General features: G+C 41.1%; 1 protein-coding gene across 6 annotated transcripts in view; it reads right to left on the reverse strand.

Annotated features, from left to right (window-relative positions):
- mtss1 (MTSS I-BAR domain containing 1) overlaps positions 1-17,636 on the reverse strand; it is a 39,182-nt gene that overhangs the window by 17,414 nt on the left and 4,132 nt on the right. For 3 of the 6 annotated variants that reach the window (XM_061687737.1, XM_061687734.1, XM_061687733.1), the window contains exons 2-4: positions 8,504-8,565; positions 8,246-8,328; positions 5,902-5,975 (exon numbers count right to left, since the gene is read on the reverse strand). In XM_061687737.1, coding sequence (XP_061543721.1) covers positions 5,902-5,975; positions 8,246-8,328; positions 8,504-8,565 — 219 coding nt within the window. Of the gene's footprint in view, positions 1-5,901; positions 5,976-8,245; positions 8,329-8,503; positions 8,566-17,636 lie in introns of those variants that run through there. The other 3 variants (XM_061687738.1, XM_061687735.1, XM_061687736.1) reach the window with 2 other exon arrangements.

Raw genomic sequence — 17,636 nt, forward strand, 5'->3', positions numbered from 1 at the left:
ACCGCCCGTCTGTTCATCACGCTTCATGATGGACAAACACTGGACTGCTTAATAGAACTGGATGGAAACGTGTAAGGAAAATAAGCTGCGCTCATCATTTAAAATTTCCCTCCTGAGAGAGAAAAACAGAGGGCAAACTGTTCACCGGCCTCACCAAAGCCACATTTTTCCGGCCTCGCTCTCCCACTGCTCATAATGCGACTCATTCAACAGCGTGCGTGGCCAGGTGTGTGTGATGTGAAAACTGCGTAACCGTGGCAATGCTCTCCAATCCCGTACCACAACTCAACGACTGGCCACTGTGATAGCAGCCCGAGGTTGAAAGTGCACCAACGACAGAACAGAACACCTCATCAATCTTCCTGTCTCCTGCTATTGATCCACGTATTGATTCATTGACCAGGTTGTGAGGATGAGCCAACCACCGTCCTTCAGCCACTGACCGTAGGAAACTTCCATAATGGCCCGTCAGCACCTTGTGTAAATGTGTGTGTTTGCTTTAAAAAAAAAAAAATTAAATTAAAAAAAAAAAAAAAAAAAAAAAAAAAGCCCCATGATCCCAAAGATGTCAACTGTTCCTATGTTGCCATGGTGATGAGTCACAAGGGAGTGCCACACAGGGGAAGGAAGAGAAACGCTTTTTTTTTTTTTTTTTTTTTTTTTTTTTTAAATAAATCAGCTGATGCTGACAACACTTTTGAAATCTGGTGCTTTTTGTTGTCTCAATTTCTGTCAACACTTAACAGATTCTCAAAAGTCCAACATTATCAGTTCTCGGATTCTGGATTCTTCCTTTTTTTTCCTCTTAGAAATTACTGTCGAATTCCAAATTGACAACCAAACTAGTCGAGTTTCGGAGGTCGACTGTACTGAACAAATTGCGGTTTTGCATGTTTTCCCCTCACCTATTCATGGAATCTGTGTGTATTTTCGTGCTCTTGCTTGAACACTTGGATGCCAAAAGAGGACTCCAAAGCCTGGGCTACTAGCAAAGTGGTAATTGGTGTCTCGGAACTATGTTTAAGTGATACATTTCGACTGAGATACAAAAACCTTTGTATGCCGGGAGGGACTAAGTTTAGCCTGAGTTGTCAACAGAGAAAAGGGGGGGAAAAAAGTCAAAATCCCGTCATCTACAAGCATTTTTAATGGTAATGTGGTAAGGTGAGTTTAAAATGTATTTTTGGGTCATAGTTAATGGTATATATTTACACTTTAAACTATTAATATAGGCAATTCTAAACATTTTAGTAGCTTAGCAGTCAGGGCCCATCATAAACTGGAAAAGATAACATTTTCCCTCCGACCTCCATGCAGTAAAAAAAAAAAAAAAAAAAAAAAAAAACAGCAAGATGGGAGAATGAAGCCGACCCAGCATAAACCATTTCCAAATAAAATATCAGAGCCATAACACCCAAGACTCACTTCTCCCGCATTATTGTGTTGAAAGCAATTGTCGCTGACCGACACTAGACCAGGGCGCATCTACGTGCCGGGTCACTGTGTGAAACCGTCACCGGGTTTTGTGTGAAAAGCAAAACCGAGTAAATGCCTGATCATTTGTTACGGAAAATTCCAATACTGCCTGATGAGGTCACTTAAGAAAAGACGGCTTGTTAAATTTGCTGTGGAAAACATTTAAAATTTGTCATTTTATAATCTCTTGAGACTAAAAAAACTGACATCGAAACTCAAACGAAAAAGAAAAAGCAAGCACTTCTGAGGATGTTAGGACAATTGAAGTTGATCATGACAAGAATATGATATCATCGACCGAGGCTCAAACACACGCACACACACACACACACACACACACACACAATCCAAAGACGAGTGACATCATCCAGCACAAAACAGGCACGACGACGCCTTGCGGCTTCTATTTGTGGCCATCGATCGATCACGTGTCAATCAATGACCTGACACATTGGGACACTGACTCAGACTATTTAGACTTGGTGAATGGAAATGTAGAGGCAATGAATGAATGGGATACAAGAAGACATTTTAGATGGTGAAAATTACAAGACTAATTCAAATTTGCAAGCAACACAGAATGGGCCCGCACATCCCCTTTTTCACGGTGAACCATCGAAATGACCGTCAAAGAGGGCTGCAGCTATCGAATTTATTTGTACAATCGCATATTCTGTCCATTATCTCATTGATTATTTGAGTATTCGGATAAAAACTGATTTTGCAATATTTAACACAATAAGATGTACATGAGAGGTGCAGGTATTATTTTTGTCTCCTTGGGGTCGCCATCCTGCTGTTCTACTGTAGTATCTGTGACATTTGAGTGCGTATGGCTCTAAAAGGCGAGACCTGGTCTGGTGAGTGACGTGGGCGTCTGAGTTGGCTGGCTGTTAAGGCTAACCCGTTAGCCAGTCTGCCATTTGAGTTACTCGATATGAGTAGTGGCCATAGGCGGCTCGTGAATGAACGTGCTTGTTACGTGTTTGTTTTCCTACCCTTTGTTCAATAAAGCGACTGGAAGTGCACCAGGGGCTCTTGTTTTCCACTTTCCTAATTGCTACGAAGTGAGTTTTGGGCCTTGTTCGGGAATCCCAAAAATAGATTTCACCAGGACATACGGTACATGCTTGCAAAAACTGACGAGCTTTCAGGCATGATGAGCCCTCAAAAAGGTGGATTAATAATAAACAAAGCCTTCTAAGAGGGCCCTAATAATATGATGATGCAGAGAAATTACAAGATGGGCATCACCAAAGCAACCACCCACAGAGCCCACACACATCTGACCTGTTCTGAATCTGTCGCACACGCGCACACAAATTTTGTTTTCTTGGGCTCCCCCAAATGTCGATGGAAAATTCAGTACGGTAATCATCTGCCTATACAGAAAATCACCTATTTGCATTTTTTCTTATGGAACCCATCCTCAGTTATATGTGTGTGTGTGTGTGTATATATATATATGTGTATATATATATGTATATATATATATATATATATATATATATATATATATATATATATATACATATATATATATATATATATATATATATATATATATATATATATATATATACATACATATATATATATATATATACATACATATATATATATATATATATATATATATATATATATACATATATATATACATACATATATATATACATATATACATACATATATACATATATATATATTGACTGAATCCCTTGAGTCAGTCAAACCATGTTGCACACGTCACACGTGTTGTCTTCGTGGCCTCCCCATAATAACCATGGAAAAGTCTAATAGTTGTCAAAAAGTGTTAACTTGTGTCCTTGTTCAAAGTCAGCTGTTCTGGCGCTATTGGACAAACGCTCTCGGACAGAGCAGCTGACGAGCTAAAGTAGCGGACCAGAGAACGGAGGAGGATGAGGCAGCTGTCCCCACCCAACAGACACACACACACACACACACCACAGGTGGGGGAATGTGCTCGGTCAACATGTATACACGCGTGAAGGCCCCCATTATCCCGGCTAACACTTAGCTAACTGCTAACAGATGGCGGCGGTTCTATTTTTGAGCAGCGCTAAAGCAGATGTGCCGCCGGGCCGCGATTCCCACCGTGGGAGGCGATCGCCTTCATGTCAAAGATATGTACCGTTTAAAGGACACTGAAGCAAGGTTGAGGACGTGCTATTTATGTGACCCTGCGGCCATGTTAACTTGATTCAATGAATCCACATTCATTTGGAAAATGGATTCCCACTGTTAAGCACTATGACTATTTTTCATCATTCATTATTTTAGCATCATTTATTGACACTGTGAGAAGGTGATTACTTAACTCAAAAAAACAACTTAAGTTCAACGGAACTTGACAGAAGACCACAGGCTTAAAAAAATGGCCTTTTTTAAAAACTGTCGCCTGTATGTGAAGCGTTTTAAAAACTTAATTAAAACAAAAAACAATCACATTTGTATTAGACGCTTCTTGTGTAATAGCAGATTAAGTTTAATTGTTTAATAAAAGACACAAGGTCTTTGTGTGACATTAACTAGTGAATCAGCAAAACAAAACATTTAATTTTACAAAGAACTACAGCGTCTTGGTTGATTTTATTTTCCTTGTGCTCAATTGATCCATCTTGTGATGTTATGAGCGTGTGCAGAAGACGTGTCTTCAAAGAAGCTCTCGGCCTTCCAGTGATGACACACGTGTTGTGTAATGTGACCCGTGCAAGCGCCCCCAGCAGTCAGGGTTTTCACATAAACCTCTGCCCCCCTCCCCAAAAAAAGTAATTTGTTCTGTGCTCATAATAATTGGGATTGATGATCCTTTTAAAACCCAGAAAGGAGATTAAGCTGCCGTCCACAAACATAAAAAAATAATAGTAAATAAAATAAAAAAAAATTTTGGCCTTTTGTCCAACATCCAAACATAGCTGTCTGCCCCTTAGAGAGCTTATTAACTTTATACTCGTCAACTGGAGTCTAACCATTTACTGCCACTGACATATATATTCGTCAAGTACGTGTATCAACGAGTAGGCATGGAAGAGGGTCTCGGTGACCTTGTCTGTGAAATTCAAGTTTGTAAACCATTGTAATGGCGAACAGATTCCTGTTGATAGCAGTGTTGCGAGTAGAAAATGATTCGAGTGTGAATCTCGACTTTTTGTATTGCTTATGAGGGCAAATAAATGCCAACACGGAGGTTTGGATAGGTTTAGGCACCTCACACTTAAACAGTGTACGCACACGTACGGTATAAAAAGCATATGTGTCACGGTACGTCGCAGAAGTGTGCATGTCGCGATCGTGAGAAAAGATGACAGTTCATGGACTGAATGAGGAATGCCATGTGACTTAACGTTCAACTTGTGCAATGCAGTGAGTCAGCGGAATATCTGTAAATAAATGATAATTTTGCCATTAAAAGTCCTTTCTCAGTCTCATTTGTGTTGTTTTATAGTCTGTGGTGTCCCAATCAAAGAATGGAAAACTCCGGAAACAAACTTTTTTTTCTGGTGAAAAGTATTTTTAGTAGGCTTTATATTGTCACAGAACACAATATTCGGAGTCTATAAAGATCAGTCAAAATGCTCTAAAACGACTCAAATATGGGGGAACTTTGCTTTGAAAAATGGCTCGCAGTGAATGAGTGAAAAATAATAGTCGACACTACTTACAAAAAGTTAGGGCTATTCGGCTTGCAGGTGCAATTTTGGGATGAGCTTTAACTGCACTGTGACCTCCTCTAAACCTTTGAATGCAAATCTCCAATGAGTCATTGTTTCAGTTCACTTTTTGCACAACTTTCTCTTCTCTTAACAAGGAGCTCAACAGCAAACAGGTGTTTGAGTCATGAAAATTTACAAGGACGCCCACTTACATGCCTTTCTGTGACTCGTCCAGTCTCTCTATTGTACTGTAAGCTCACTGGCCACTTTCTGTTTGAAGGTACGCAATGGCGAGGCACTGTCGATCAATTTTTAGGTGACCCTTTTGGTCGCATTAGGTTAAAATATTAACAGCATGATGAAGAGCGCTCTAATTTCCTGAAAGCTGAATATCTCTGAACTTTTTGTGAGTAGTGCACACGTTACGCCGGATCAAACTGATCCCATCCAAATTACGAGCCTGTTTGCCAATCAAGCATTTCCTCTTTTTTGACAAACATTCAGGCATGACAGAGCAGGCCCGTTGCTGCTGCTGCTTCCGTCGAGGGGAACGGCCATGATTCGTCTTGGCACTCCCGCCCCCACATGTTGGATTTCATTTTAATACCAACTGTTCTTACATAATCACAGCGACAGTCTTAAGACCACAACTCTGAGCTCCCTGTGCGCAGCAAAAGAATCAACACATTGCGCTATGGAGCAGACCATTTCTCGTTGGTGGAGGGATTGCAGCAGTATTTGTGTTTACCTCTAGAGCTCATCGCCATGTCTGCTACCTTCTGAAAAGCATCCAGGAAGGCGCCCGTCACCAGGATGGTGGTCCTGAATGGAGTGACAGACAACACACCTTTAACATTACAAAAAAAAAAAATGAAAGCAACAGCCTGTACGTGGTTCCTTCTCAGCAACTAGGCGCTGGAATCTATCGGCTCCAGCATACAACTTTCCATACAGTGGAACCTCTGAGGTTGAACCCGGATACATTTTAAGGTTCTTTTATTGGTCTTTAATTGGGCCTTCATTTTCTCTCCCAGAACTACTTTGAGCATGCAAACCCTCACAAATTCTGAGGGTCCTCTGGTTCTGGCCTTTTAGTTATCCCTAAAACCAGGACATGCACTTACAGAGCGGCAGAGTTTGACTTTTTCTGGAACAGCCTGCCGGGAACCACAGGGCTACAGAAAACATTTTTGTTTTTAAGAACAGGCTCAAGACCCACCTTTTCAATTTGGTGCTATAATTTATTTTGCTTACTTTCTTTTACTTATCTCAGCCTTTTTTTGGTAACTTTTATTTCCATTCTTTTATTAATTTGCATTTTATCTGTCCAAATGCTGCTTTTTTTTGGTTATATTTTAGGTCTGTTCTGTCTGTATCATTTCAAGCATTGCATTCCATGCATTTTAGGTTTGATCAATATCTTTTAGTCATATTTTACTGTTTCCTCTGCACTGGGAGCTGTGGTGGGCCATGGTCGTAGTCCCCCGTCACCATGCGTGCAGTCTCCCTCTGCGCTGCTACACCACGGGCTCCATTCTGGTGGCTGATGGCCACGACCTACGGTCCGGTCCTGGTCCTGCTATGGTGTGTCCTCACCTGCATGTTCTGTACTCCGCGTCACTATATTAGGTCCTCACGGTAGCATTTTTAACCTGTATGTATGTATGTGTGTGTTTGTGCCCTTTTTAATTTATGTAAAGTGCTTTGAGTTGCATTCTTTTTGTATGAAAAGCACTTACAAATAAAGTTTGATCCTGATGTGAAGAGCTACATAGAGGGTGTTACTTTAAATGCCGTTGGATGTTAAGTCGGTAAGTTCTTTTCATTCGCCATTCTTATCAATGGCTAGAAGCTGAGCAGCACTGTGTTCGTTTATAGAGTAGCGTGTGGCTATCATATTAAAGTACCGAATGTGTCACACGTGGACCGTTACGCTCCCAGTATTTACCAGTTCGAGCACATTCGTAACCTTGACGAGACACACTGCTAAGCTCCACAACAGTCAACAGGAGACACATTTGCTCCTTTAACAACATCCCCACAGCAAACAAAAATACAAAAGCCACTCAAACGAGGACGCCCCCCGCCAACCCGGCTCTCTCACTCTGTGAATCAGTGACTGGACGCCTGACTGCTAAAAGCCACATGAGAGAGTCTCAAAGGCCAGTTCCGCAGTGGAACTGGAAACCCACTGACGCCACATCATCATCATCAATGGGCCTATTGTCTATGTGCGTGTTCTATTACAAGGCTAGACTATACCACGCTAGGTCTGTATGAGCACACACACACGGCCATTACTCTTGTAAACTTAACCAAGAAGATCAGATGACACTGCATGTGCTTGTCTTCAGCTTTTATGTAAAGCAGGGTGAACTTGCAAAACAGATACATTAGTTGTTCTCTGTTTCACTGCAGCATAAAAACCAGTTTGTAAAGGGTTATTTCAATATTATGGTAAACAACAAAATGTGGCAGCAGGGGTCGGCAGTGGTTAGCACGTCTGCCTCACATTTCTGGGTTTGAATTTCGGCTCTGACCATTTGAAAAACATCCACGTTAGCTTGATTGAAGACCACAGGCGTGAATGTGAGTGTTAATGCTATATGCTATATGTCTACATATGCCCTGCGACTGTCTGGCACGCAGTCCATGGTGTACTCAGCTTTTCTTGCCCAAAGCCAGCTGTGACTCCGTGATAGACTCCAGTTACACGCAACCCTAATGAGGACAAGGGTAATAGGAAATGGAGGGATGAGTCAAAAAATTATTAATTTGACTACAAATATGTATGTTTATCCATCTATGCCAGTGACAGGAAGGAGGATCTTCCACTCGATGGTAGAAGGTACAATTAACCAGTGTATCCACTTGTTTGTTTCATACAACGGAAAGATTTCACACAGTCAGTAAATTTGTAAACTAACTTGCAACGAGATCATCATTCTTTCAGTATACGGTATATATTTTAAAGGTGTGCTGTGCATTTTTTGTAATGTAAAATATAAGGAATGCACCAATACCAGTATCAGTTTACATACGTACTCGTGAAAATGCTCCGATACTACGACACCTGATACCACTTCACCAACCTGACATATACCTTCTGGGTAGGATGTATGGTACCATGTAATGCCATTATCAAGTATCGGTCCTTGGTATCGGCGAGTACTGTCTGAAAAAAAAAAAAAAGCGGTATTGGCCCATCCCTATAAAATATGCACCCTGGCTCAATCAATGTTGTGAAACACTGGACTAGTAGACTCGACTATTGGATCATGTTCAACTTTGGAGGTTCCACTATAAGGTCCATATTGCTGAAAGTGCAGGTGTGTTGCGACAAGCCTTACCTGAGCTGCGACTGAAGTTTGACTCCCTTGGTGACAAAGTCCTCCCATGTGGGATAACTGGCCTGCAGAAACACAAACACAAGCAGGGTTTACACTCACTCCAGTGATTAACAAGTTTATTTCGACCCTAGCTACACAAACTAACAACATAACAAAACAATAAACAAAACACCAAAAAAATGACAACCTTGGTTTGAAATGGGGATGGAGTAAGCAGAATTTAACCGATTCCGCTGTTATCACATAGAAACACAATTACAACAAAGACATACCACATTTATTATATTAAAAATGCAAGGTTAATAATTAAGAACCCACAACTACCAATTTAATGGTTGCTGAACACCATCTCTCCAATAATTCATCTTTACAACAATCACTTTTATTACACGATTATTGCTGTAAAAAAAAAAAAAAAAAAGTCACCAATAATAACTAAACTACGATCCCAAATCAGTTACAGTTGAACTTGAAATCAGATGTTGACACACACGCAAGAAAAAGACCCTTTTTTTCCCCACCTCACTGTCTGAGATGAAATGAGACTAAACATTTCCTGTTTTAGGTCAATTTGGAATACTAAAATTACTTTTATTTGCCATTTGCTAGAATAATATATATATTTTTTTTATATAAGACCATTTTTAATTACTTTCTTCCAAGTGAGTAGTCAACATACATTTCATTAGTATTTGGTACCACTGCCTTTAAACTGTAAGACTTGGGTCAAATGTTTTGGCTATCCATCCACAAGCTTCTCACCATAGTTGGAAGGAATTTTGGCCCAATCCTGACAGAACTGGTGTGACTGAGCCAAGTGTGTAGATCCCTTTGCTTGCACATGCCTATTAAGGTCTGCCCATAAATTTTCAATAGGATTGAGATTAGGGCTTTGCGATTCCACTTCAAAAAATTGCCTTTGCTATCCTTAAAATACTTTGTAACCAGTTTGGCAATATGCTTGGAGTCGTCGTCCATTTGGAAGACCCATTTGCGCCAATGCTTTAACATCCTGACTGATGTAGTGAGATGTTGCTTCAGTATTTCCACATAATGTTCTTTTTCAGGATGTCATCTAATTTGTGAAGTGCACCAGTCCTCCGGGAGCAAAACGACCCCACAACATGATGCTGCCACTCCTGTATTTCAAAGTTGGGATGGTGTTCTTAGGCTTGCAGTCTTCCCTCTTTTTCCACCCACATGTAACGATGCCCATTATGGCCAAAAAGTTCAAATTTTAGTTTCCTCAGACCACAGGACAAAAAATTTTTTAGGTCTTTGTCCCTGTGTGCATTTCGAAACTGCAATCTGTCTTCTTTTTTTTTCTTTTGGCATTATGGCTTCTTCCTGGCAGAGTGGCCTTTGAGACCATGTCGGTACAGTACTCGGTTCACTGTGGATAATGAATCTTACCAGCTTCAGCCAGCATCTTCACAAGGTGTTTTGCTTTTGCGCTTTGTTGATATGCACATTTGGGACCAAAGCACGTTCACCTCTGAGACACAGAACCCGTCTCCTTCCTGAGCGGTATGACGGCTGGACATTCCCGTGGTGTTTATACGTGTGTATAATTGTTTGAACAGATGAATGTGGCACCTTCAGGCATCTGGAAATTGCACCAAAGGATGAGCCAGACTTGTGCAAGTCCACAATTCCCTTCCTGATATCTTGGCTGATTTCCTTTGACTTTTCCATGCTGTTACACAAAGAGGAAGTGGTTTTCAGGTGTGCCAACTTCAAATACATCCACAGGTGTGTCTCTCACCAACTCACATGTTGTCAATAAACCTATCAGAAGCTTCCAAAGAAATGATATCAGCATCAGGGTTTTCCTAAATTGTTTAAAGGCATAGTAGTCTTACTGTATGTAAACTTCTGACTTTGAAGAAAGAAATTAAACATTGCCTAAAAAAATCCTTCTCATTATTTCAGCATTTATCAAATAGAAATCATTTCTGGTTTCAACTGTAATTTTAAACTCATCTTTTACCCTAAAATATAAATGGCTTACAGGTTTTTTGATTAAGAAAAAAAAAAAAAATAATGCACCGAAAGTGTGCGTATCCATGCACGTGGCAAAGACTCCCCGTAATATCTACAAGCAACCCAGGCTAAACTCATCTTACAAATATATATAAATATACATACAAACCGTGTCTCTCAGTCAAGATGTTTAACATATATCCTTGATAAATACTTTACTAATTTCTGATTAAGACAGGGCTTTGTCAGCATGTTGTGGCATTTTAGGCTTACAGAAAAAAACATTAAAATACAGGTGAGTTACTCAACAAAAAGATGGGACTAGGTTCCACAGAGAAAAAAATGGCAAATTGGTGAATAGTGAACCATGACTATGTGTTGGATTACAGTAGCGGAGAATATGATAGGCATGTGGAGAGGGGTTTAACATTTTTAATAATACTGTAGCTCTTACAGGTCACACTGATGCAGATCAGATGCTATTATGCTCTTAAAGGAACGTATATGAGCTTGGTGGTGAGTGATTAAAAAAAAAAAAAAAGAGCAAAAAATGTGCGAGATTGCACGAGGGGAGGTTGAGCGTGAGAACGCCAGTGCTTTCAGGGCATGACAGACGCAGCCTGAGAGGATTAATTGACTCAATGCGTGGACCTGAAACGTTCATCATCAGATACTCTGGAGTTCTGATGACTAATCAGCAATCGAAGCGAGTCACTGTTTACAAAAAATAAATGTACATTGGAGTGTTTAATCAAGAATAATCCCTTTATACGGTCTCTCGACGGCAATTCGCTATTCACCATACACAAACGGCTCCTTAAAACAAATGTTGCAAGCAATTTACATAACTGCCATTAACAACCCAGGTTAAAATTAACTCTTCCACGCCATCCAAAGACCTTAGTCTTCAGTCAGATGTATCACTTCAGCATACCTCCTTACAAGGGACGGCCCGATCCAACTTTTTCACTTCCGATCCGATACCGATATTGCGGCGTTGAGTTTGGCCAATCTCAAAATCGGTCAGAACCGACATCAGCAGATGTCACACATAATTTACTCATTTTGAAGTGTGGAATGTTAGAAAAGGCTTCATCAAGTGATATTAGACAATCAGCAACAGCAGGCTATTTATTATTAACCAATGGATTACTTAAACGATAAATCATTACTTGAACGATAAATCTAAATCTTCATTTAAATTGCAACATAACCACTGCTTAACTTAAACATAAGCATATTTTACAAATGAAAAGATTAAATTAAAAACTATAGAAAATCATGAAAAATAACCTCAAATAACAAATACAAATTCTACTTTTAATGTGCAATTCAGTTATTTTTTACTGTCACTATATGGTGGGAAGACATTTGGTTTCTCCACATGCATCTGGGGTATAGTTTTATCGACATTGTCGCAGCGGATAGGAATCATACATAATTTACTTATTTTATAGTATGGAATGTTAGAAAAGGCTTGATCAGGTGATTTGTGTGAGTATAGTAATAATAGTGGGGGTGTATTATATATATATTTTATATATGCAGTAATACTGAGGGTGTATATATATATATATATATATATATATATATATATATATATAAAATAGTATATATATATACTATATATTAGTGAGGTTTGAGGTGCTTAGCTGTCTCTATGTGCCTTTTTGGGATCACTGTTCCTGCTGTGCACATGTTTACCTCTGACGGGCAATGTGGTGCATGCAATGAGATACATATTTGCAATAAAGAAAGTAGAATTTGCGATCGAATATTGTTAATATAACTTGTTTTTCACAGATTGAAGAATATATGCCTGAGAGTATTGTTATACTGCCTGTTTGTGTTTATACAGCATTTGTGTACCAATATTTATTATTTTGAGCGCATGCTGCGAGTTAGATGCAAATTTTTGTTAGCTTGTCAATAGTGTTTTTCATTAATCGTGTGTTAGCTTTGAGCTAATGATTTTTGTGAACAAAAACTATGAACGAAACGAAGTCTGTGACGTATTTGAACATACAATAGGTGTAATTCTTTGGTTATGTGAGTTTAGTTTTACAGTGAACATCAACTGGAGTGTCAATAAATGATTCAGCAAGTAACATTCACGCTTACTCCTTGCTCCTATGTTAGCAACTTAATAAACTGTTGTTGTTAATCACGTGGGCTCTGCATGCCTTCCAGGCACTGCTGGATAGAAGTGCTGGAGTGGCGCATGGAATGGACTGCTTGAATAAGAGTGGTAAAATCTGAATTTTTAGATCCAGTCCGATCCGATACTCGTTTTTTTGCTGACATCGGGCCGGTATCCGATATCAAAGATTGGATCAGGACACCCCTATTCCTTGCACCAATATCTACTTTTCGATTTAGCCGGGGCTTTACCGCCATCTTGTGGCATCAGAGGGAAAAACAAAAAGTGCACAAAATCCGCCAATAAGCATTTACTGCAGCTATACGTAACTGAGTCAAAAACGTCATGAAACAGCTAATTGCTTTTTTTTTTGGTTTGTAAAGCAGCCATATACACGCTTGGCATCCTCGTATTCCGGTGCATTTTTTCCAAATCAAATCATCTGTAAAGATAATGGACATTTTAGATAATATTAAAGTGTTTTGGGATCATAGTTTGGGTATATTTACAGTTCAAACTATTGATATAGGCAATTATTAAAATAAAATAATGTTGTTTTTTTTTTTTTTTAAAGTCAGGGCTTGGTCCATAACCCCCGCAAATAGAAATTCAAGGTATTTTGGGTTATCGAAAAGAAAGCAGACAAGGTTAGGAACTTTGATCCTGGTGTGTGACGCTTCCTTCAGGGGCTTGCAACCCGTTTTGACTGATGATGTAATCCAAGGCTGCTTCGCACTGCAGGCGCTGAATGCAGCAGCTGCTCAGCCAGAACTCGACTCTCCGCAACCCGTCTGACCTCTGCCGATGCTGACGCTCGGCCGGCGAGAGGATAAAACATCTTTAACCCTTTCACGCTGCGTCGTTAGCCTCTGAGCTGCGAGCCCACTAAAGCCTTTTAGCTGATACGCTACTTCACAGCCTGCCAGGACAGTGGAGTCAAATCTTCTGCCACCTAGAATCTATTAGTTTATCATTTTGTCGTTTTTTTTTTGTTGGTGGTGAGAGTCACTCAAGTGTCTTACACAAAATATGATGGCAGAGTTAAATCCCTTTGGATTTGAGATCAGCACAGCTTTTGAGTCAAATGAAATAAAACAATTGGTGATAATCTCTTTTTGTCACATCAGTTATGAGGGAGAGAAATGCCCTCTCTCAGTCTCAACGGCTGGCAATATGGGGACCTCGGCTGTTAGTGAATGAGTTAAATTAGATAGAGAAATGCTGACTTTAGCAGGTTTATAGAGAGTTTCTGCCTAACTGTATTCGCCTTTCACACAGAGTCCCATGAAGTGGGACGTTACTGTGTCCGTTTACACACGTCAATAACAGGATGTGTGGCGATCTGTCGTCGTATGAAAATACTCGACGGACAGTGATGATTGCTTTCGACACGATGAGGCATGAGAAGGGAGCTTTGAGCGTTAAACTTTACACCCCGGTCACTGCTTTCAGGTCCTCCCGTTCACACAGCTGTCATTCTGCCTGTGTTACGCCTCTGATACGAAGCAATCTATTGAGAAATTGAGAGACTTCCACTCTCCAGCCATGTACCAAGCCCATTCATCAATGTGGTTAAACATTGCACAAATGATGTAATTTACCAATGGACCGCGATGGGTCAATGAGGCTATCAGCTGATACTAATGCGATAAAATGCTGGGCAGTAAATTACAGTGTCGCCGCAGAAAACCTTGATGGCCCTAATGCCAATTTAGTTGTTGACAGAGTTCATTAAACAGTCAGTGAACGCCCCTTGACAGGATCATTGACCTCGCTACTTCTCGCCTAAACTTCACATTCTACCAGAGTTCATCACGACCGCCAGGAATGTAACAGTCCTTTGCAACCGGTGCAGCAGTGGGCAAGGCCTGTCCAGCCCTGCTATGTGAAAATGGAGTTTGTTGGCGTGGTCCAGACTTTGGACCATGCCAACGACAGCTGAAAATGTCCTGCAGTTCTCCTCCAAGGCGGGGGTGTCACTACGGCTGTTATTGGCTAGGACACCACAGGGTGGAGTTTCGTCTGCTTTTATGGCCATTTCCGGTAGCCGTTTTTACTTTATTTTCCGTAACAAGGAACAAACCAACAACAATGGCGACCGTGGAACAGTGTCTGCTAGAACAAATGGACCTAGATGACCAGATTATACGTTGGATTATACTGCAAAATCGATCAAGAAGGCGGCGGCGTAGGTGGTATGTGGAACCAAGGGGAAAGCTGAGTAAGTCATCACAGCATGTGACGGAAACGGACCAATCACGAGAGGTGATCTCCGCGGAATTCAGCGTGGCGACAATTTGTGCCGCGCGGCCCTATGAGTCGGTCATGCGATGCAATGCTGTCGGGAGTATAAAGAGGCCGTAATTGATTCTGAAATCAGACTGGTAATACCGATGACCTCTCGTACAAGCTAAAAGTGTACGCGGTGCACACGAGCTAAGCTATAAACAGTTCTGCGTGCAGAGGGGATACCGAGAGCTGTTATCCAATCAGTCGAGCGGGTTTACTATGAATGACCTCAGTCAGAGTGCGTAGTCACCTGCCGCCGGCCACCAATCCGACCTCCTTAATCTTTGTTTAGTCTAGTGACCGATGGCGGCGAAGGAGACTGAAGAGAGACTTGAGGCGACATCCAAAGTGACTGGCTGAAGAAAGATCTCATTTAGTCACCAGTCCATGGAGTACCTGGTGCGCTACAGGAGTACGCTGTTCTGAATGACTGGAGGCTCTGTGACAATTATTTCCACTGAGCTCCATGGTGAATTCCAGCTGCTAAGAGAAGAGGAACTCTCCACTAAATTTAGAAAAAAAACCTCAGTCTTGTTGTTTCTGACACAGCATAGGGGAAAATTGCTGAAGGCCGGGCAGCATTCTAACATTTTCAGCAAGGGAAGATGGTGGATGGCCAGTGAGAGTGAGAAGTGTCTAGGATCTGATCCATAGCAGAAGGCTCAACATAAATCCGCCTGTGCCTTTTACGCAGAACCCTGCAAAGCGGGATACTGTGGCAACTGCGTTGACTTCCACGAGTGACGACATCAGCGTCAGGTGTGACGTATAAAATACTTGTCGGACGACAACAATTGCTTTCGAAAAGTTCCCAATCTCGGAATTGCAGAATACAGTTACAACAGAGGCGGCATCCTAGCTGCCTGTGGTACTAACTCAAGGGGAGCAAATTAGCTGTCTTGAGTTTGTACCCCACCACGTCTCAGAGCCGTTTACACAGAACAGCGAAAGGGGAAAGAAAATGAAAAACACTCCGCCTATAAACGGGAGTGCTCCTACAAGGTGTGTGTGTGTGTGTGTGTTATGTCATAGAGCCCCACCCTCCATTGCGCGTCACTAATCCGTCTCGCTACCTGTTGACTCATGTCCATCCCTCCCTCCCCACGTAGAACCGCCTGAATGAGATCATGTGGAACATTCCGTAACATCTATCCCCAACATACCAGATTGAAATAAAAAAAAAAGTCTGGGATTGTCATGAAGGGCTAATTAGAATAGCTCCGCATCTACTGAGCTGAGAGTGTGAGAAACATGCCTGTTTGGGATTTGTGTGGAACCACAAACTTTTTCTCTTTTGATGAAGATGAAAGACCTGACGCATAAATCAGTGCAAGTTACTGTGGCTGATACAAACAAGATGATAAACGCATGTTATACATTTGCATTAATATGACTTTTATCTTCCCTCTCCCTGGGCGCAGGGTGTCTGACAGACTTCAAATCAACCACGAGACTGCAAAAAAAAAATCATTACACTGTTTTTAAAAAGTAGCAGTAACAATTAAGTGCGGGGGGTTCTTGTTTAAAACAAAGGTCCGTATATACAGTATGGCAGTGACGTAAACCCAATTTGTACATAGTCCATCACTAACATATACTAACGCATTAGTAAATACATAATTACAGTAAATATCTGTGTGAAAAACAATCAAAATAGAAAGTGTCTAGCGTTCCTCAACTAGTTCCCGAGCAGCAGGAAACACAGGGAGGATGTGTGGCTGTTCTGTAATCGACGTGCTGTTTAGTAATCAGCTTGGAGCAGGTTTATAATAAAAAAAAAAAAAAAAAAAAAAAAAAAAAAAAAAAAGCGTTGTATCGTTTTTACATCTTCATATCACAGCAGTGAATTCCTTTTGTGTGAGCGTTAGTACAAAAAGTTTTGCAGATGGGGAGGAGGGTGTTGCTTCCACATCCAAACAACAACACGAAAGTTCTAGTGTAGTCAGTTGTAGGACTTTTGCCATTCGCACACAAGGTTTCAATTTCAGTCCCCAGGCAGGCAGGAGGAACGAAAAGGAGGTCTGCTGTTGTCAGGAGCGACATTTTCTTTTCAAGTAAACAGCTAACAAGCAGAAGAGCACTAATTGAATCCTCGTGAAGCGCTGGAATGAGACTGCGGGGAGGAGAGGAAGCAGATGCGGAACACGGACGAGAGGCGAGGGGGGCGCAGAGGACAGGAGAGCGAGGGGCGACCGACGGAAAGGGTCACCGCTGATGTGACCGATCGCCGACACCTCATCCGGGAAGCTGCGAGCGTGAGATAATGAGCCCTGAGCACAATTGACCCGGACCACGCAAGCTTGTGCGGCCAACCAGAAGAAGATGAACTATTTTCATCGCAAACGCAAATCGTAACAAACTTTCATTGCGTTCCGCATTACGAATTGTCATTCGGCCGAGTTTTTGCTTTGACTTGCTAGCAAGAAATGTTATGAGCACTGTATGGCGACAGTAAACTCAACTCAACTCGAGTCACTTCACAACAAGCGGCCGTTTAGCAGATGCATGTTATTTATTTATTTGTTGTTATTAAAAGAGGCTTCAAGCTGTTTTATGCCACTCCATGTTGAAGTTTACGGTCCAACATCAAACAAACAGACAATACTCCCAGGCATACAGTCTTTATCCTTTGTGCAAAATGACTAATATTACTGCTAGACGTGCGACAATTACCCGATTAATCGACAATAGTAGACTATCCTTAGTAGATGGATCGTTTAG

This window comes from Phycodurus eques, chromosome 10 (genome assembly GCF_024500275.1).
Source record: "Phycodurus eques isolate BA_2022a chromosome 10, UOR_Pequ_1.1, whole genome shotgun sequence".
Lineage (NCBI taxonomy): Eukaryota > Metazoa > Chordata > Actinopteri > Syngnathiformes > Syngnathidae > Phycodurus > Phycodurus eques.